Source organism: Sturnira hondurensis, unplaced genomic scaffold (assembly GCF_014824575.4).
Source record: "Sturnira hondurensis isolate 20B ecotype Veracruz unplaced genomic scaffold, ASM1482457v3 Scaffold0004474, whole genome shotgun sequence".
In the NCBI taxonomy this organism is placed as follows: domain Eukaryota; kingdom Metazoa; phylum Chordata; class Mammalia; order Chiroptera; family Phyllostomidae; genus Sturnira; species Sturnira hondurensis.
The window spans coordinates 13,625,753-13,642,760 of record NW_028077105.1 but is presented as its reverse complement, the minus strand read 5'-3'; the positions used below and the strand labels follow the sequence as shown (position 1 = coordinate 13,642,760).

The 17,008-nt window shown below is 32.2% G+C and overlaps 1 protein-coding gene across 1 annotated transcript in view; it reads right to left on the bottom strand.

Moving 5' to 3' along the window:
• LOC118986781 (triadin-like) overlaps positions 1 to 17,008 on the bottom strand; it is a 49,433-nt gene that overhangs the window by 17,648 nt on the left and 14,777 nt on the right. Inside the window, exons 2-9 of the mRNA XM_037045878.1 lie at positions 16,113 to 16,142; positions 14,302 to 14,349; positions 12,512 to 12,559; positions 11,037 to 11,054; positions 9,008 to 9,052; positions 7,733 to 7,753; positions 5,931 to 5,954; positions 3,811 to 3,831 (exon numbers count right to left, since the gene is read on the bottom strand). Coding sequence (XP_036901773.1) covers positions 3,811 to 3,831; positions 5,931 to 5,954; positions 7,733 to 7,753; positions 9,008 to 9,052; positions 11,037 to 11,054; positions 12,512 to 12,559; positions 14,302 to 14,349; positions 16,113 to 16,142 — 255 coding nt within the window. The remainder of the gene's footprint in view (positions 1 to 3,810; positions 3,832 to 5,930; positions 5,955 to 7,732; positions 7,754 to 9,007; positions 9,053 to 11,036; positions 11,055 to 12,511; positions 12,560 to 14,301; positions 14,350 to 16,112; positions 16,143 to 17,008) is intronic.

Here is a 17,008-nt window from a genome sequence, read left to right as displayed (position 1 = left end):
TGTCAGAATGGCCTTCAACAATAGATCAACAAACAAGTCTGGTGAGGATGTGGAGAAAAGTGAGCCCCTTTGCACTGTTGTTGGGAATGCAGACTGGTGCAGCCACTGTGGAAAGCAGTATGGAGATACCTCAAAAAATTAAAGAAGGATCTGCCTTTTGACCTAGCAATCCCACTTCGGGGAACAAATCTGAAGAAACCCAACAACACCAATTCAAAAGAACATAAGCACCCCTACGTTCATTGCTGTATTATTTACAATTGCCAAGATGCGGAAGCAGTCTAAGAGTCTCATTAGTAGATGAAAACAACTGTGGAATATTTACACAGTGGAATACTACTTGGCCATTAAAAATTACCCTTTGCAACAGTGTAGATGTATTTGGAGAACATTATGCTAAGTGAAATAAGCCAGTAAGAGAAAGACAAATATCATATGATTTCACTCATATGTGGAAGGTAGTGAAAAATGGGGACAGACTCATGGATGGAGAGAAGGATGACAGCTAGTTGGAGCAGGGGAGGTTAGGATTGGAGAAATTCAGTGAAAATTCAAAAAGGACTCATGGACATGGACAACAGTGTGGTAATTACTAGGAGGAGAGAGATATAAGGGGACTAAATGCTAATGGAAAAAGAATAAAATTAAGGTTAAAAATAAATTTAAAAAATTGATTTTGCAGTGTTACTTTCACTGGTGTTTACAAAGAGATATTAGTGCATTACTGATTCTTATTAGCATCTTTTCTTATGTTTACAATAAAAACCTAAATGTTTGAGAATCCAGTCTACTGCATAGTTTCAAGCATCTCAATTAGAGTGAACCATTAGAATTAAGAAAGAAATAACCATCCTCTGTTTTACACTAGTTATTTTCCACATGTTAACACACACCTTTCCTGACCAAAAAATTTAATCTGAGAATAAAGGACAGTCTGTCTCTGTGAATCCAGTATCAAAGCAGAGAAAATGACTTATTGGAAGCAGAGGACCTGGTCTCATACAACAAGAAATGCAAGCACTAGAGTATAGTTTAAAAATGTGAGTAGAAGGAATCAATGTCTTCAAAGCAGGGGCTATTTTGTGAAGCTTCTTTAGTAAAAGACAAGTAAGTGAGCAAAAATAAGAAATCTAACAACCCCAAATTTATACATGTATATAATATTGGAAAGAGGTTCAGAAAAAAATGGTAAAAGGAAGACAACTGTACTTGAACAACAATAGAAATAAATAAATAAAAGTCTTTATTATATTCTATTTGATGACTATCTAAAGCAATTTTTATGATTACCTTTAAAAAGGCATTGTCAAAAATATATGCTACAGAGAATATAATCTTCATACATTCAGAAACCTACCTATAAAATGCATTGTTTCATAATATCTCTGGACATTTATTTCATATGATCTATAAGAAACAATATGTAGTTTTCCTCATATATTTCTCTTTTCTGTTAATACACTTACCCTTAATTACTTCTATTATGACTATTCCTGAGAACATAGGCTTCCCAATTTTTTTTTCATATTTTACAAACTCAAGAAAGTAAACCATAGCTTTCTGGAGCTGTTAAATCTCAATCTTTTGGCCTGCAGGTTCTCCACCTCATAGTTTTACCCTCCATGTCATTACCTCCCACTACTTTAGGTTTTAAATTAAATCATTTTTATTGTTATTTTATTACAGTTGTACTGGTTGTTCTCCCTTCACCCTCCTCCACACATCCCACTGCTTTCTAACAGCAGCCCTGAACTCCAACTCCAGCCAACTCTTTTCCTTTGTTCTTGAGTGCCTCTGTATACCATGCTTTCTCAACCAACTACTGTGAAATAATGGGAAACACACTTACTGGTCTCTGCTCCTCATTTCTGGCACAGACCTCTTAAATTCCTTGGAATAGTCTGGATGACAGGAAAGTCTTTTGTTCTAATGAGGCAAATGGTGAGTTCTTGGAGGAAAGGTCATCATAGGAAGGGTGGAGCCATGATTAGGAGCTTGGAGCTTCCAGCCCTGCCATTCATCTTTTAGGAAGGGGAGAAGGGCTAGAGATCGAGTTGATGATGAATGATGCCAATGTGCTGAAGCCTCCATAAAATGGCAAAAGTGTGGGGTACAAGGAACTTCTGGATTGGTGGACACAACTACATAGAAGGTAGTGCACCCCAACTCTGCAGACACAGAAGCTCCTGCCCTTGGGACCCTTCTGGGCCTTGCCTATGTATCTCTTTGTATGGCTGTTCTTCTATGTCTTTGACCATATCTTTATTATGTAATAAACTGGTAACATAAGTAAGTGCTTTTCTGAGTTCTGTGATCTGTGCTAGCAAATAATTAAATTCCAGGCAAAAGGTTGCAGGAATCTTCTACTGGTAACCAAGTCAGAAAGAAATTATGGATAATCTGGGGGCCAACTCCCTGCAATGGAAATCTCAGGTGGGGAGTGGGATACCTCATTGGACTGAGCCCTTTAATCCATGAGATGTGAACCACATCTAGTTAATGTCAGAATTTAACTGAATTGTAGGGCAACTGGCTGGTGTCAGAGAGAATTACTTGATGTAGGACAAGAATTCACACATCAGGCGTCAAAAGTGTGGAGGTGTGGTAGTAGTGTGATGGTAACGGCAGAACACACAGAAGTAAGTTTTCTTTACACCCACTTTTATCTTTTTCCAGTTATCCAATCCTAACCCTTCTTCAAAGTACAAATTCCGGAATCCCTTCTTTCATGAAGTGTGCCCTGACCTGCTTTGGCTGTAGGGGAAGGGTGTTTCAGAGGGCTTTCTTGAGGATCAATTCTAAGTTTTGCCCTTGCCTTGGTGAGGCAATTCTGTAACCTTGTATTATCCTTGTATTATCCTTGTAAAATTCCTGAAGCAAGCCCCTGTGAGGTTTCCTTTTCGCTACCAAAGAACTTTGAGTGATATATGTAGCTTGGGGAACTGAAATGTGACCAGTAGAAACTGAAATGTGCTGTAAACAGAAAACACACACACAAGTTCCAAGGCTTGATATAAAAATGTAAACTATCAATGTGTTTCTACATTGAATACACATTTCCATAGCATTTCCACGTATTGTTAGACAGCAGTATTAAACTTATTTTCTTTTTACATTTTTAACGTGTCATCTAGAAAATTTTATATTACTTGTGTAGCTCATATGATATTGCATTAAACAATACTGATTTAAAATGATTTATGTTCTTAACTGGAGCCATGGGAATAAAAATATTATTTCCTGAAATTTTATGAACTTATTGAAAAATTTACAGTTGTATCCTATATATTTAGAACCACTTTCTGTACCTAGATATTGATATTTTAAAGAGTGTTTTCTAAGCACTTTGTCTGTTTATGCTATACAAGATTAGATTCATTCCTAACTATGTTATTCTCAGATATACAATTATATTTAAGTTAATGAAGAAAATAAAACAATTACTTGACCATAAATGCTGTATGGCAAATTTTTAGTGATTAAAGTTTTAAAGCTGAAACACATTAGTGTTTTTTCATTCTACTTCAATCTCTGAAAAGATAGGTATATTTGAATGCAAGTCACTTTATTCTTCGGACTCAAGAACATGATAAAGTATTTCTGTTATAAGTTGTCATTTTAAATAATGTCATTTTTCAAAGTTTCAACCTAAGTAAGATTAAAAATTAGCAAGTATTTGTGAGAGAATTTAGTATAAAATGACTAACTCAATCACTAAATACATTAAAACTATAAATATTTTATGAGTTTCCATTTGAAATTCATACTATGCACCAAAGAGAATTTATCATCAAAATAAGCAGTACTTGCCTGATATTCTTGCAGATTTTTCTGTTTAAAGCAAAAAAACAAAAAAAACAAGTTCTGTTTAACTCAGATAAATGATAAATGCAAATAATTATACATTGAAGATGTATATAAAAGTTTTTAATATCTTTTGACTTTTCCTTATTGTCTAAGAGTTAATGAAGAAATACAGCTCTCTATTGCCTGATAACAGAGGTCTTTGAATATCTTAATTGCTGTTATGAGTTATATTATAAAGGCTATTAATCACTGCAGGTGTCATAAGATATTTATGCTTTTTATACACACTAAAATCAGCATGATCTTTTTTTAATTAAGTCTGTTGGCTCAATTATAATTATACCTAATTTGTAAATAATTACTTTGTATGATGTGATTAATCTAAATATTTGCTTGAAAGTTTCCAAATTTTGTAAAAATATATCATTGAGAATTACTTTCCTTTCAAAGGTGAATAAAGACGAATAATTACCAATGGTATTGTAAAGTCAAATCTTAAAAAGCAACATGCAAAATCAGTTTAATTTTTTATAACTATTAGTTTCAATGAGAGATTATAATTCTCCAAAGTAATATGGTTTTCCATTAAACTGCATTGTGTAGGGCAATGATATAAAGTGAGATGATTGTCTCAAATACTGTAGCAGGCATCCTAACTTCTTGACAAAGAAGAGGATTGCTACATCTACATTCTACCAACATTAGTCTAATATAAAAGCATAGGCTCAAAAATATTTTCAAAAGGAATCTGCATTACATGATTTACTTTGAGACTTGTAGAGTTGCTAATGGAAACATAATTCTGATGTTTCTAAGAGCTACAAATTCATAAACATTGTTAATGCCAATAGAAATTTTTTTGAAAAATATTTTTACTTGGGATACTTATGTTTTCAGTGATATTACAGCAACATGCCTCATATATAAAATTGCAAAACAAATAAGATAATTCAGAAAAATACTCTAAAAATCTAGGGTTAGCTAAAAAGACAGGAACTTAGAAAAGAATCAAACATTTACAAATGTTTGATGAAACATGTCTGTTGAAAGAAGGAATGAATAGAAATGTGCCTATACTCTCAAATAGTTCTGGGTTGGACTTGTGCTTTTATATATAACAAGTCTTTGTTACTCTGTATTAATGATATAAAGATCTTAAAAATGACGTACTCTCAGAATAGGATCCAAAGGGCATATCCATGCAAGCTCTGATTTCCTTGCAAAGCCCTCTAGTCGTAGCTTTAATAGCTTTGGGAATAAAGTGGTGTACATTTTATCTTTGGTCTGCCTTGACTGATAGAAAGTTTCCCCTTGTATTTTTCACAGTGTAATAGGAGAATAAAATATGATGGGAGAGGCTTCACTGGTAAGTCTTTGGCATCGTACTGACTTGGAGCCAATTCTGGTCTTTACTATGTAAACACTCTGAGATGATAGACTTCCTTTCATCCAGCTTTTACATCATCTTTAAACTGCATGTGATAATTGGTCCTATAGAAAGGCTTAAATGAACTAATAATAGAAAGGAATATGGCCATGGGTATTCTAAGTAACTGGTTTCTTCTCATTTTTCTTGCTGGTCATCTTAAAAGATATTAAACAATATTTTGGAGAAAGTACTAATATGTAATCTGTGCCCTATATCTTTCTATAAATTTGGTTTACTCTCTAATTCTAAATTTTACTTCTTAACATGACTGATCATTATATGTCTACATTATTAATAACTTTATGTCTAAAAATGTCCTGCCATTTTAGGCATACATGCTACGGTAATCAGCAAGAGGAAATGGTGCAAAATAAAACACTCCTCCCAACACACACATGAGATCAATAGAAGTACAAATGAGACTACTTGCAAACTCAGACAGGAATGAGATAAAAACCAATATTCAATAAGGGATAACCAAATGTGTAATGGGAAAGCTACATGTGTTATTTCATTTAATACTTAAAACGAGTCTTTGGGGAAGTCGCTTTGTCTCTTCTATAGATGAGGCCACTGGGAATCTGAGCAATTAAGGAATTTTCTCAAACACCACACAGTTAGACAGACAGAAGCTCAAATTTACATACTATTTTCACAGACTTGTGTTATCTTCTTTGGAAAATAAACTATTTACCTGATTCTCTGACTTCTGTTGTTTCTGCTTTAGAAAGGAAAAATAAACAATAGGGAAAAAGGAAGAAAAACAGAATATTTTAAATTTAAGTAGCAGATAATTGAGCATCAACTACACATATTTCTGATTGAATTCTAATAGTAATGACAATGGAGACCTATACTCAAAATGGGAAGAAGAACATACTGATAACTACTATTTCTGAAAACTGTACCTGGAAATCTATTTTGAAAATAGAGCAATTTTATAAACACTGTTAAACAGTCTATTCACATATGTCAGAATTAATGAATTCTAAGTCCTTTGGTTGGCTTTCTTAGTTATAAATAATTAGACGTTATAAATCTCCATTATATAAACTTTTATATAAACAAAGATTAAACTTGACCTTCATGTATCCACGAATGCATGCATTCATTGAATGTATTTATAAAGCAACTATATATATATGACTTACTAAGTGCAAGGGTGGGATTGTGGAATGAGGTTGAAAAACATCACAGAAAAAAACTCAGCTCGTGGTGACTTCAGTTGGAATAATGAGGTAAGGTGTAAATGCTATTTGTCCTTGGCCAAGAACAATGTGGCATCAGTCTTTTGTTCCTTCAGTAAATTTACAGACTACTAATATTTAAAAAATAACATGTCAGGTTTTTGATAATATATCTTTCCTCATAAATCAGCTGAAAAGAGGACCTGATACATTTAATTTCAATCCTATATATCTTTTTTGGAAGCTATTTTCAAAATTCAAAAAAATTGATTAAATATTTTATAATAATTAAGACAGGAAATGAATAACATTTCACAAATAAAACTGTATTTGTAAATAATTATATTTTACATTAGCATTCTAGTTTTGACTTTCAAGCCTTAATTTGCATTACACTTTTCATGTTAGTAACAGTAACGCAAAGTTTGTAGATTAGAGATTTTCTCCAACCTAAAGGGAACATTTAATGTCTTACATTGTGTAGAGATCTATTCTGAAGAAAACTGTAGCTGCATTTATGAGAATATGTCATAACCCTCAAGGAACCAGGTTAGTCCTTGCTATTTACAAACTTCAGATACAAATTCTAGATACACTCTTGATTGAAATGTACATAATTTTACTCCAGGGTACAATGTGGGTCATAATTTCACGGTATTAAATAAACATTTTATTTTTGTAAAATTGAATAGCATTCATAAAATTTAAAAATTTCATAAGTTGTTTTATTTTACTGTTTGAACCATCAAAATAAAGCCATAATTCTGAAATATTAAAACAACTTCCATTTCACTTTTGACGAAAATGAGAAAATAAAAAGCTAATGTGTTAAAATGAAATAATTGAAGACATTATGTGTTCTGTGTTTTTCTTAACCCAGTAGTGACTATTAAAGGGAATGTCATACTGTGCTTACTCAATACATCCTAAAAAACAACCTGAAGTATACAAAAGAGAGATGTAACTGTTTTTATTTTTTTCTGCAGGTATTAGTTATTATGTTGAATGTATTAAGTTCACAGGTCTGAAAACAAAAAATCATTTTAGGCATTTCTCATATATTTGATATGGTATAACATATCTCATAGGCACTTAATAAAGACATGCTTAAGAATTAATAAACATAATGCACACACTATTCTTCCTCAATCAGAGTTATTTGCATAGTTAATGGCATGATGGTTATTGCATTAATAAACATACTGTACCTTTTAAATGCACATACAATATAAATTACATATTTAAAATAAAGACAAGTTATTAAATAATTTAAGAACAAGTTATTAAAATTCTAAAATAGTACACTTACTTAGAGTTGGTTTTGATTTCTCTAAAAAAGGAATGAAAAAAAATTAGCAATAATTTTCTATCTATAGGTAAAATGTCAGTCACTTTTATTTCCTATTTCTGCTTGTTCCAGTTTAAGTAGGCAAAAGCCAAACTTAATTCAAATGAACACTAAGCAATGCATGTATTTTGAATAATTTATAAGTCATAGTTTCATGAATTTTTCAAAGGAGTTGTAAACTTTCAAAAGATAGATTCTTCATGGGCTCCTTATTCTCGTAAAGCCTCATCTTTGGTTTCATGCAACATGAATGCGCATGATAATTTGAACTCCTTACTGTTTCTGAGTAGTACAAAATGTATGTTTTGTCCCTATCTTTACAGAATACATATTAATATAAATTAATATTAACTACTTAAACTCTTCTAATCTAATTTTTGAATGAAGACATTTACTTTATAAAATGTTAGGAGGAATAAATGAATGGTAGGTAAAAACACAAAGCTATACCATCGAAATACATTATCTCTCTCCACTATAACTTGCCTTCTGAAGGTATTAACTAAAAGCATTAATTATTCATTTTTATACCACAAGATTTAATTGTTCAATAAAATAGCCAAGATTTGTCTATGATTGTGAAGAATTAGAATCATCCAATATTATGACAACTAATAATTTCCTTAATTGTAGGAAGTAAAAATTGATATAACTTTTTAAGAGAACAATAAAAAATATCTATAAAATTACATTTTATTGCAAATGTTTACTTTAAGAATTTTACCTAAAGTTAAACTTACAAAACTGTAAAAAGAGATATATTTATTTTTGTATATCATTAAGGAAAACCTTCAAAATACATTCTTAAATAGAAAAATCCAGGGAAAGTGCTATTTATACTATGCCATCATTTATGTAAAAAAATTTGGAGATATATATTATTTGCATGTATGTATGTGTTTATGTACTTATACATACTGCTAGACAGATACATTAAGAATTAACAATGATTATCTACTCAATATTATTAGATATTTTGGGAGTGGGAATTGGTATAATAGGAAAAATTTGTATGTTTGGGAATTCCTACATATTGATTGTAATATTTAACAAAATGTTTAATTGTCAACAATATCATTGCCCCATGCCACATAAACTAGATTTTACCACAAAACTGCGAGACTAAACACTCCCAGAAAATAAAAACAATTGAAAAGCACTTTTATGTTTTTCTTTCATTTTCAAATTTAATAAGAGTAGTGAATTAAGACAATGTAAACAAAAAAAGCAAAAAACCTGCTTTTATAGGTGGAGATTCTTTTTCTTGATGTTCAACTTTTTCTAAAGAGAGAAATCCAAATTAACTGGCAATCCATGGATTATTTATGTTGCAAGTTTTTCTTATTAATATACATTCAGGCTATTTTCATTTATATGGGATGCATGCCACAAAAGTCATTTGCATGTAACTTGGAACACGGAAAGCAGAGTGCCATAGAAACACGTTAAAAACAAGGTCAGATTCATTCTCAGGGCATCTTGTAGGACAGATGTGAAAGTACTAGCCATCTTGTGGTTAGGTGATTAGGAAAAAATAGGTAGAATATGATAAAGCGGGGAATAACAAGAGGATTTTTCTTTCTTTCTCGACTCGTTCCTTGGGGACATTTGCCTTTGCATATTACAAATTTCCTTTTTACCTCTTGACTCCTTCCAGTTCTCTTCTTGCTGGTTCAGAAACAATTTAGTACTGGATATTTGTTTCTTGTTGAAAAATTAACCTAGACCAGATCTATTCCAGAAAGTACTGCATTGGTATTTTTATTTTCCTGAACTGAATACACTGTCTTTCCAGGTCTAGTTAGAATTCTCATTGATGAATACAAACTAAGTCTAGTACATGACCAATGGAATAAAAAAGTATAATTGGTATACCTGCTAGTCTTCTGAAAAATATTTGAATTAAAAAACTTAGGAGATCTCTCTCTTTCATCAAAAGTAGAATTACAAATGAAGTCATATAGGGTAGCATATTTTGAATAGAGCTGAGAATATTTGGAAATAGTGATCTTTGCCAAACGTTAATTCTTTCTGCTCAATTCCAGGGTTAGTCTTTGTGAGCTATAATTAATATTTACCCATCCTTTGCTTATCTCACTCCTGAATTAGGAGATTTTCTAAGTGTACTACTATGCTTCCTGGACATGGTACTCTAACAGTAAGGGAGGGGGGCTGAGGTGGGACCCAAACTCTCATAAGACTAAATTGAATATATGTGAATTCAAGATCCACAGAATTCAAGAATGAAATTCTATGAACTTAGTTTGCATAAATGTTAATATTAAATAGACATGCAAAATGTAAGAAAATGAAAAGTTAACATTCAAGTTATTCAACTGTCATAGTAATAGCAACAAACTAGCATAATAAATTATGGTAATAATAATATCAAATGATTTTCAAAATACATGCAACAAGTTCTAGGATAGGACCATCTGGGCTCCATATGGTTATAGCACATCCCCTGAATAACTTACATAGCCTTCTAACTGGTCTCACCAAACTCAGCTTTGGACCTTGTAGATGCATTTTTATATAGGAGCCAGGGAATATTTTACCAGCAGCTGCAACTCACACCTTTGTCTACACTTCCATTCCACAAATTTATCATTCAAGAACCATGATCACAAATTTGCCGCAATTTTGGACATATTTATTACCTTTGTAACAAAGAGCAAATATTCATGCCTTCCTGAGCACTATAGTCAGCTTTTAAGCTATGAATAACTGTAACAAACTCTGTATCACTTCTAAACAATAAATGGCTGATTTTTAAAGTCTAAACTAATGAGAAAATTTTATGATTTTAACAACAAATCATAAAATATTTGTAATCTTATGGATTTCTAAATATCAACAAATGTACAATATAATTAATGCCTTTTAAATAAATTAAAACAGCATATGGTTCACAATATTAACAATTGTATAGAATTTCTTACTTTTGTTATTTATTATGTTGTCTAAGAGATTCTCATTTACCTTAACTTCTTAGTGCTATTTTATAGCCAAAATGTAGTCACTATTTTACTGTTAATAATAAGAAAACAACTTCTAAATATTTCCTCTGTATAATTAGACTTAACTATTAATAGTAGTGAAACAAAGGGATGTTAAATCAAAGCCATAGCAATAACATATCTTTATCACCTCTATAGGTATTTTATTCTTAGACAACGCTCAAAACAACAGTTTAAAGAAAAGCACATTATTAAAGATAAATGACCAAGCAACACTGTCCAGGTTTATTCTTTTTGTCTCTTACTTGCTGGTTTAGTCTTGACTGTGGAGAAGGGAGAAAAATAAATGCCATATTGATAAGCATAAACCATGGAAAAATAACTCTGGTATTTATACTTAACTTTCTTAGTTTTTAGATTTTCTTTTTATCCTAAGTTTAATCCATTTTCACTAAGCCTTATTATTTCACTGTCAGCAAGTAGGTTAATCACATTACTAGTGAAAAAGTAAGACACATGAAATGTACGTAAATTTTTAAACAATTGATGCATTTGGTACATAAATATTGTATCTGAAGCTGCTTTCTTAATAATCCTCAAATACCCACATAACTAATTGAGAAACATAGGGGACCATCTAAACACCTTAGGGTAAAAGTTAGGGCTGTGTTAACTGAAATAATGAACTTGGGAAATGGTTTGAATAGAGTGCAATTACCATAAGAGGTAATTTGAAAGGGCCTCACAGACTTTTTCTTTCTTTTGTAATAATAGTCTATAATTTCTTTAAATAGTTCTTTTCTCTATTCTATTATATTTCCCTCTGAGAAACTGTATTTAAACCTTTGTTATCATGATTACCTCAGTTGAAAGAAATTACTTCACAGACTTTTCCATTGAAATTATTTTGTGTAAGAGATTGGACGCTGTAAATAACTGAGGTGAGTGGGATTTTCTGTGGCAGACTCACATGGAGGAGGTTCAGGATTTTAAGATGTTAGCAGGAATGGAGACTCATGGAAGTCCTTGACAGGTAAGACCCCTTAGAGGAGAGGCAATCTAGGCCAGACATGATCACTTGGAAGGCTGTCATGGAACGACTTGGAGGGCCGCAACAAAGAGCAATGGACTCTCTCGCCTCCCGGCTTTGAGAGAGCCCATGACCTCTGGGAGAAGTGCTTCCTGGCTCTAATCCCCTTAAGCCTGAATACTTGATGGGGAAGGGTGCAACTCCTTGCCTTGCTAGAGTGTGTCCCGGGGAAAAAAATCTGGCATCACAAAGACTTCCTGATAAACCTGTGAAATCTGCTCTGCTAAGAGTGCTTTCATTCATATGTTAAGGGTTTGAACAGGAAACCCTTAAACTCTTCCTGACAGACTCTGACTCATACTAAGCCCTCAGATTTCTTTGAAAGGTTATTTACTGTTTGATCCTTGCGGTCCTGTATTCCTGTGTATTAAAACCCAATAAAAGCCCTTGGAGGAAGGGGCTCAATGCCTTTTTCCCCTGAGAAACTGGCCACTGCTCAAGGCCTTTTTTTCTCTTGGAAGCTGGCCACCTCTCTTCCCCAAGCAGATCACATCATATCTCAGTCATGTTTACTCTCATCCGTGGTACACAGGGGGACTTGCGAGGAAAGTCTCCCCCACAAGGTATTTACAAGAATTTAGAATCTTAGAATTCATGTCACTAATGGCGTACAAACTTCAATGAAGATGTGTGTGTATACCCACATAAGAATAACCGATACATAGTAGAAAATATAAAATATCCATTTACCTGTTTTTTCTATTGGGGTAGCTTTTACCTGCTTGACACTTTTTTCCTCTGTGATAAGAAAAAATATTATCACAAGTAGAAATTTTAAAGCACAAAATAATGACATTTCAACCTTGATAATTTGTATTTACTTTGAAATAACACCAATGTTAAGAGAAATGTAGCTGTTTCTTTAAGATAGCAGGTGGTGTCTTCCATTTAAATTGGATGGAAGCACAAAGAAAACTAGTCCATCTGCAAATGTCCTTTGCAGCTATGTTGCCTCTAAAGATTTCCTAATTCAAGTCATCCCTTAACCCACCCAAACATTCCTTATTCCTTGCCTTCATTATATTTTATTGTATTTGTCTACATAGAAATATTGCTTTATAAAACATGTATCCCCTTTTCATTATCACATTAGAATAAGAAAAATCATTTTTTAAAATCTTTTTCATGCAAGATGCCTCCCTGGGAATCCAAGGATTAGCCTGGGAACTCAAGTTTTTCATCGTATAAAGCTGGAGCAGGGCAAACACAGTATGTTTATGGAATGTCTTCTGTTCTCTACATTTTTATGGACATACTCAAAGGTTTGGGTCAAAGTAGAGGGATAATTATGATGATCCTATATAAAATTAAACTTTTCAAGTAATCAGCTGGTCAAATATTCAAGTGGGAAGGCTTTATTGAGAAATAGAATTTAAATAATATAAATGTTATTACTGAAATAAAAAAAAAGGTGTGGTGAGAAAAATAATGCATTTGCCATACACTCAAAGACTAAAATCTCTCATTGTCTCTGTAATTTCACTTCAAAATGACCAACATCAGGAAGAGTGAAGAAAATCACAGGTTTTCATTATTCTTTAAGAATTGTTTCTAAGGTTTTACTTAGTTGATATAGATAGCTATTCTCTCCTTCTCACATTCCTGCTCTGCTTTCTTTATTTCTATGATTTCTGTTGTTGGTACTTCATATTTTTTAGAGCATAAGCAAATAAAATCATTCTGACTCAAACCCATTGTAAACATTCTCTAAAGTAAAGGGTTTCCTAAGATATGTTTAGAGAAAATCTGTTTTTAACTTTTTAAAGATTCTGGAAAACACACATCCACAGTACTTTGTAAATAATTCAGTAAGAAATGAAGGACAAAATTCTATAGGATAACTAAGGTATGGGGTTGCCTCGAAATTAAGTTGTTATTGAATTGACTTAAATTAAAACAAAATATCTTGTCTTAAGTAAAAACTAATTAATAAACTCATCCTGGTAGCTTCTGTATTCATCTTTATGAACAGAACACATTGGCTTACCTATATTTGGTCCAAAATGTAAGATCAGAAATTTTTTTAAAAAGGAAGGGAAATGAAGATGCAGTAAGGAAGAAAGGAGGAAAGGAAGTATGGTGAAATGTTTATTTCCTTTTCTTTCCTTTTTTTGGAGTCTAAGATGGTCACATTTGAATTAGTAAACCTGATTTACAAATGTTTTTGAAGGATGTCTTACCCCAAACAGAACAAGAAAAAATAATATATACACCTCATTCACCTGAGTGCTGGCGATGATGTCTTTGTACTTTTAGTATCTCTGATGGGAAGCAAGACTAGCTGTGTGGTTACTAGAGACTGGTCAAGTCCTCAGTATAGAAAACATTGTGAGAATGACTAAAACTGGGTGTTCTAGCATCTGGTGACTCAAAATATTAATTCTATCTAATAATTTCTTAATTGACTCCAAGTTCTCCATACTTCTAAAATTAGACCATTTAGAGGCAATTTGATACTACAAATACCACCTGCAAAATACCTGGTTTGCCATGAAAAACAGTCTTTTCTGGTTTCACTGTGTCTTTTTCTAAAAATAATGAAAAGAAAATGTTTTCAGGTGTTCAGCTCTATACACTAATATACAGTGAATTTTCTTTGTGACTTAGGCCAATAATTTATTAAGCAGAAGACATCAGCAACTGTGCCCATGGAGAAAAATTTCCTACATTTTTATGTCATCCTAGTGGACATGAAAACCTTAAAGATTTTTGTTGCATAAAAACCTTATGCCAAGAATTCTTATTTACATTTAAGCACCCATGACAGCCAAAGATCAGGCTATAATAAAGCATCAATTCTGAAATCAGGAGCTTGGGCAATGGTTGGAATAGAGAACTGGTCCTGTGGAGTAACGTGAGCATACATATTATTAAAAATACTTAAAAAATGTCTTGCATAAATTCTACATGAGTATTATAGATGATATTCATGTATATACTGCATATTGGAGCTTTTTTAGATGAAGCTAAAAAGAAATATTTATAAATCTAAATAATAACATTCGATTAAATCACTGCAAAAATACACTATTTAATGATAAAAAGTAAAAGTTTTAAATGATATTGGGACTAATTAGAAGTTTTAAATAGTACTAGGGTTTCTGGTAAACAAAATAAAGGGGAAGAAGCATATCAAAGTATTTATATTTTATAATACATACTCATCTGCAGGAAATAAATATAGTCAGAAAAGTAAATAAAACAATAGACATCTATGAGCCTTGTTACATTGAAAAATATATCGTTTATAAGAGCAACTAGATTCAAGCATATAATCAGTTGGTAAGTAATACCTTGTAAGAATTAAATAGTTAATACTTTATACGTATTTAGTATTATACTAAAATGGTTACACTAACCATTATACTATACTAATGGTTAGTATAGGATTATACTAATTAGTATTATACTAATAGTTATATACTTTATACATACTCAATATATATATTCAGACTCTTGAACTTGTTGATATTGAAGAATACTGCTGTATGTTTTTTTATAACACAGATATCACGTCTCTAGAGCTGGAGGTTTTTTGTGACTTGACTCAGGTAAACAGCTAGTTGGCACCAGATCTCGGACATAAACACTGAATAGTGGTGTACACTTGCAAAGGTTACCCTGACTTTAGGTCAATGTTACCTCAATACAATGACTGTTAATCTGAGACTCTTACTGGGAGCAGCTGTGATATTGAGTAAATCAGACACGAACAAAATCTATTGACTTAAAAATATCAGAAAAATAATTTCTGAACTTGTTATATTAACTGTTTCCACAGATATTAAATATGAGTAACAATTGTCATGTTTCATGTCCCTGATAGTTATATGGTGACAATAAAAATTTTATGCTATTCCTTAACTCATAGCAGGTTTTTAATAGTTATTAATTATATATAATTATGTATAATAATAATTTTGGTCCTCTTTACCTTTAAACCTCAGTTGTCTATGGTTTTGTGAATTTATGGTGCTGGTGTATTACCAGGAAGAAAGTCACAGATTATACATTGTCTTACCTGGTTTTGAAGAACCCCAAGAAATGCCTCCTAAAAAATGGGAGTCTCTGCAGAAGCTTAATTAAAGCCATATTTTAAAAATTTTTGCTTATGGGATATCCCCATTCTCAGTCAATTTAGCACTGTAAATCCAATACACATTGATCAATGGAGCAGGAAAATAATGAGGATCTGGGAAACTGTAAATCTCCACTGATGGGTGGTGAGCCTCTTTTAGTTCTAAAATGAAGATATCAGCTTTATCAATTTAAGAATAAAATAAATTGTTACCTGATTTTGTTTCTTTTCTAACTTGTGGCTCTGAAGGTAAAAAAAAAAGCAGATATTTTAAAATCTGAAAAAACAAACTACAGCACAAATTTATTTTGGGGAATTATTTTGTTGACCAGAATTGAAAAAGCAGAACTGCACTGAAAATCATTTCAGTTGTATGCTAGTTTCTAAGTACTGGACTATTAAACACATAGTACTTAGAATCATGCTTTGTACTAAGTATTTGCTACTGCTAATTGACTTTAACCTGAATTTTCTCTTTTCTCAAGATGATTGATGTGGAAAATAGTTTCAATGTCAACATAAAATAAATGACTTGACAACAAGAGTCAGAGAAGTTTCTTTGAAGCAGACGTGATTTGGTACTCATTTAGAAATTTAGAAAAAGAGTGTGATGCCTTGGATTGTGTCCCATCAAAATATGTGTTGAAGTCCTAACCCCCTCCCTGTAACCCTGATGTGACCTTATTTGGTAATAGGATTACTGCAGATGTAATTAGTCTAGGGAAGATGAAGTAGTAGTACTGGAGTGTGACTCCAATCTCACTAATGTCCTTATTAAAAAAGGAAAAAAAACAGAGCAGTCGAAGTGTCCATCAGTAGATGAGTGGGTAAAACAACTGTGGGACATTTACACAATGGAATACTACTCAGATGTAAAAAAGGAGAAAATTTTACACTTTGTGACAGCATGGGTGGGCTGGAGGAAATAATGCAAAGTGCAATAAGCCAATGAGAGATAGACAAATACCATATGATTTCACTCCTATGCAGAATTGAATGAACAAACTGAACTAACAAGCAGAATAGAGGCAAACTCATAGACAAAGAGCAGGCCGATAGCTCTCAGAGGCAGTTATGAGTTGGCGAAATCAAGCAAAAAATAAAAAGTG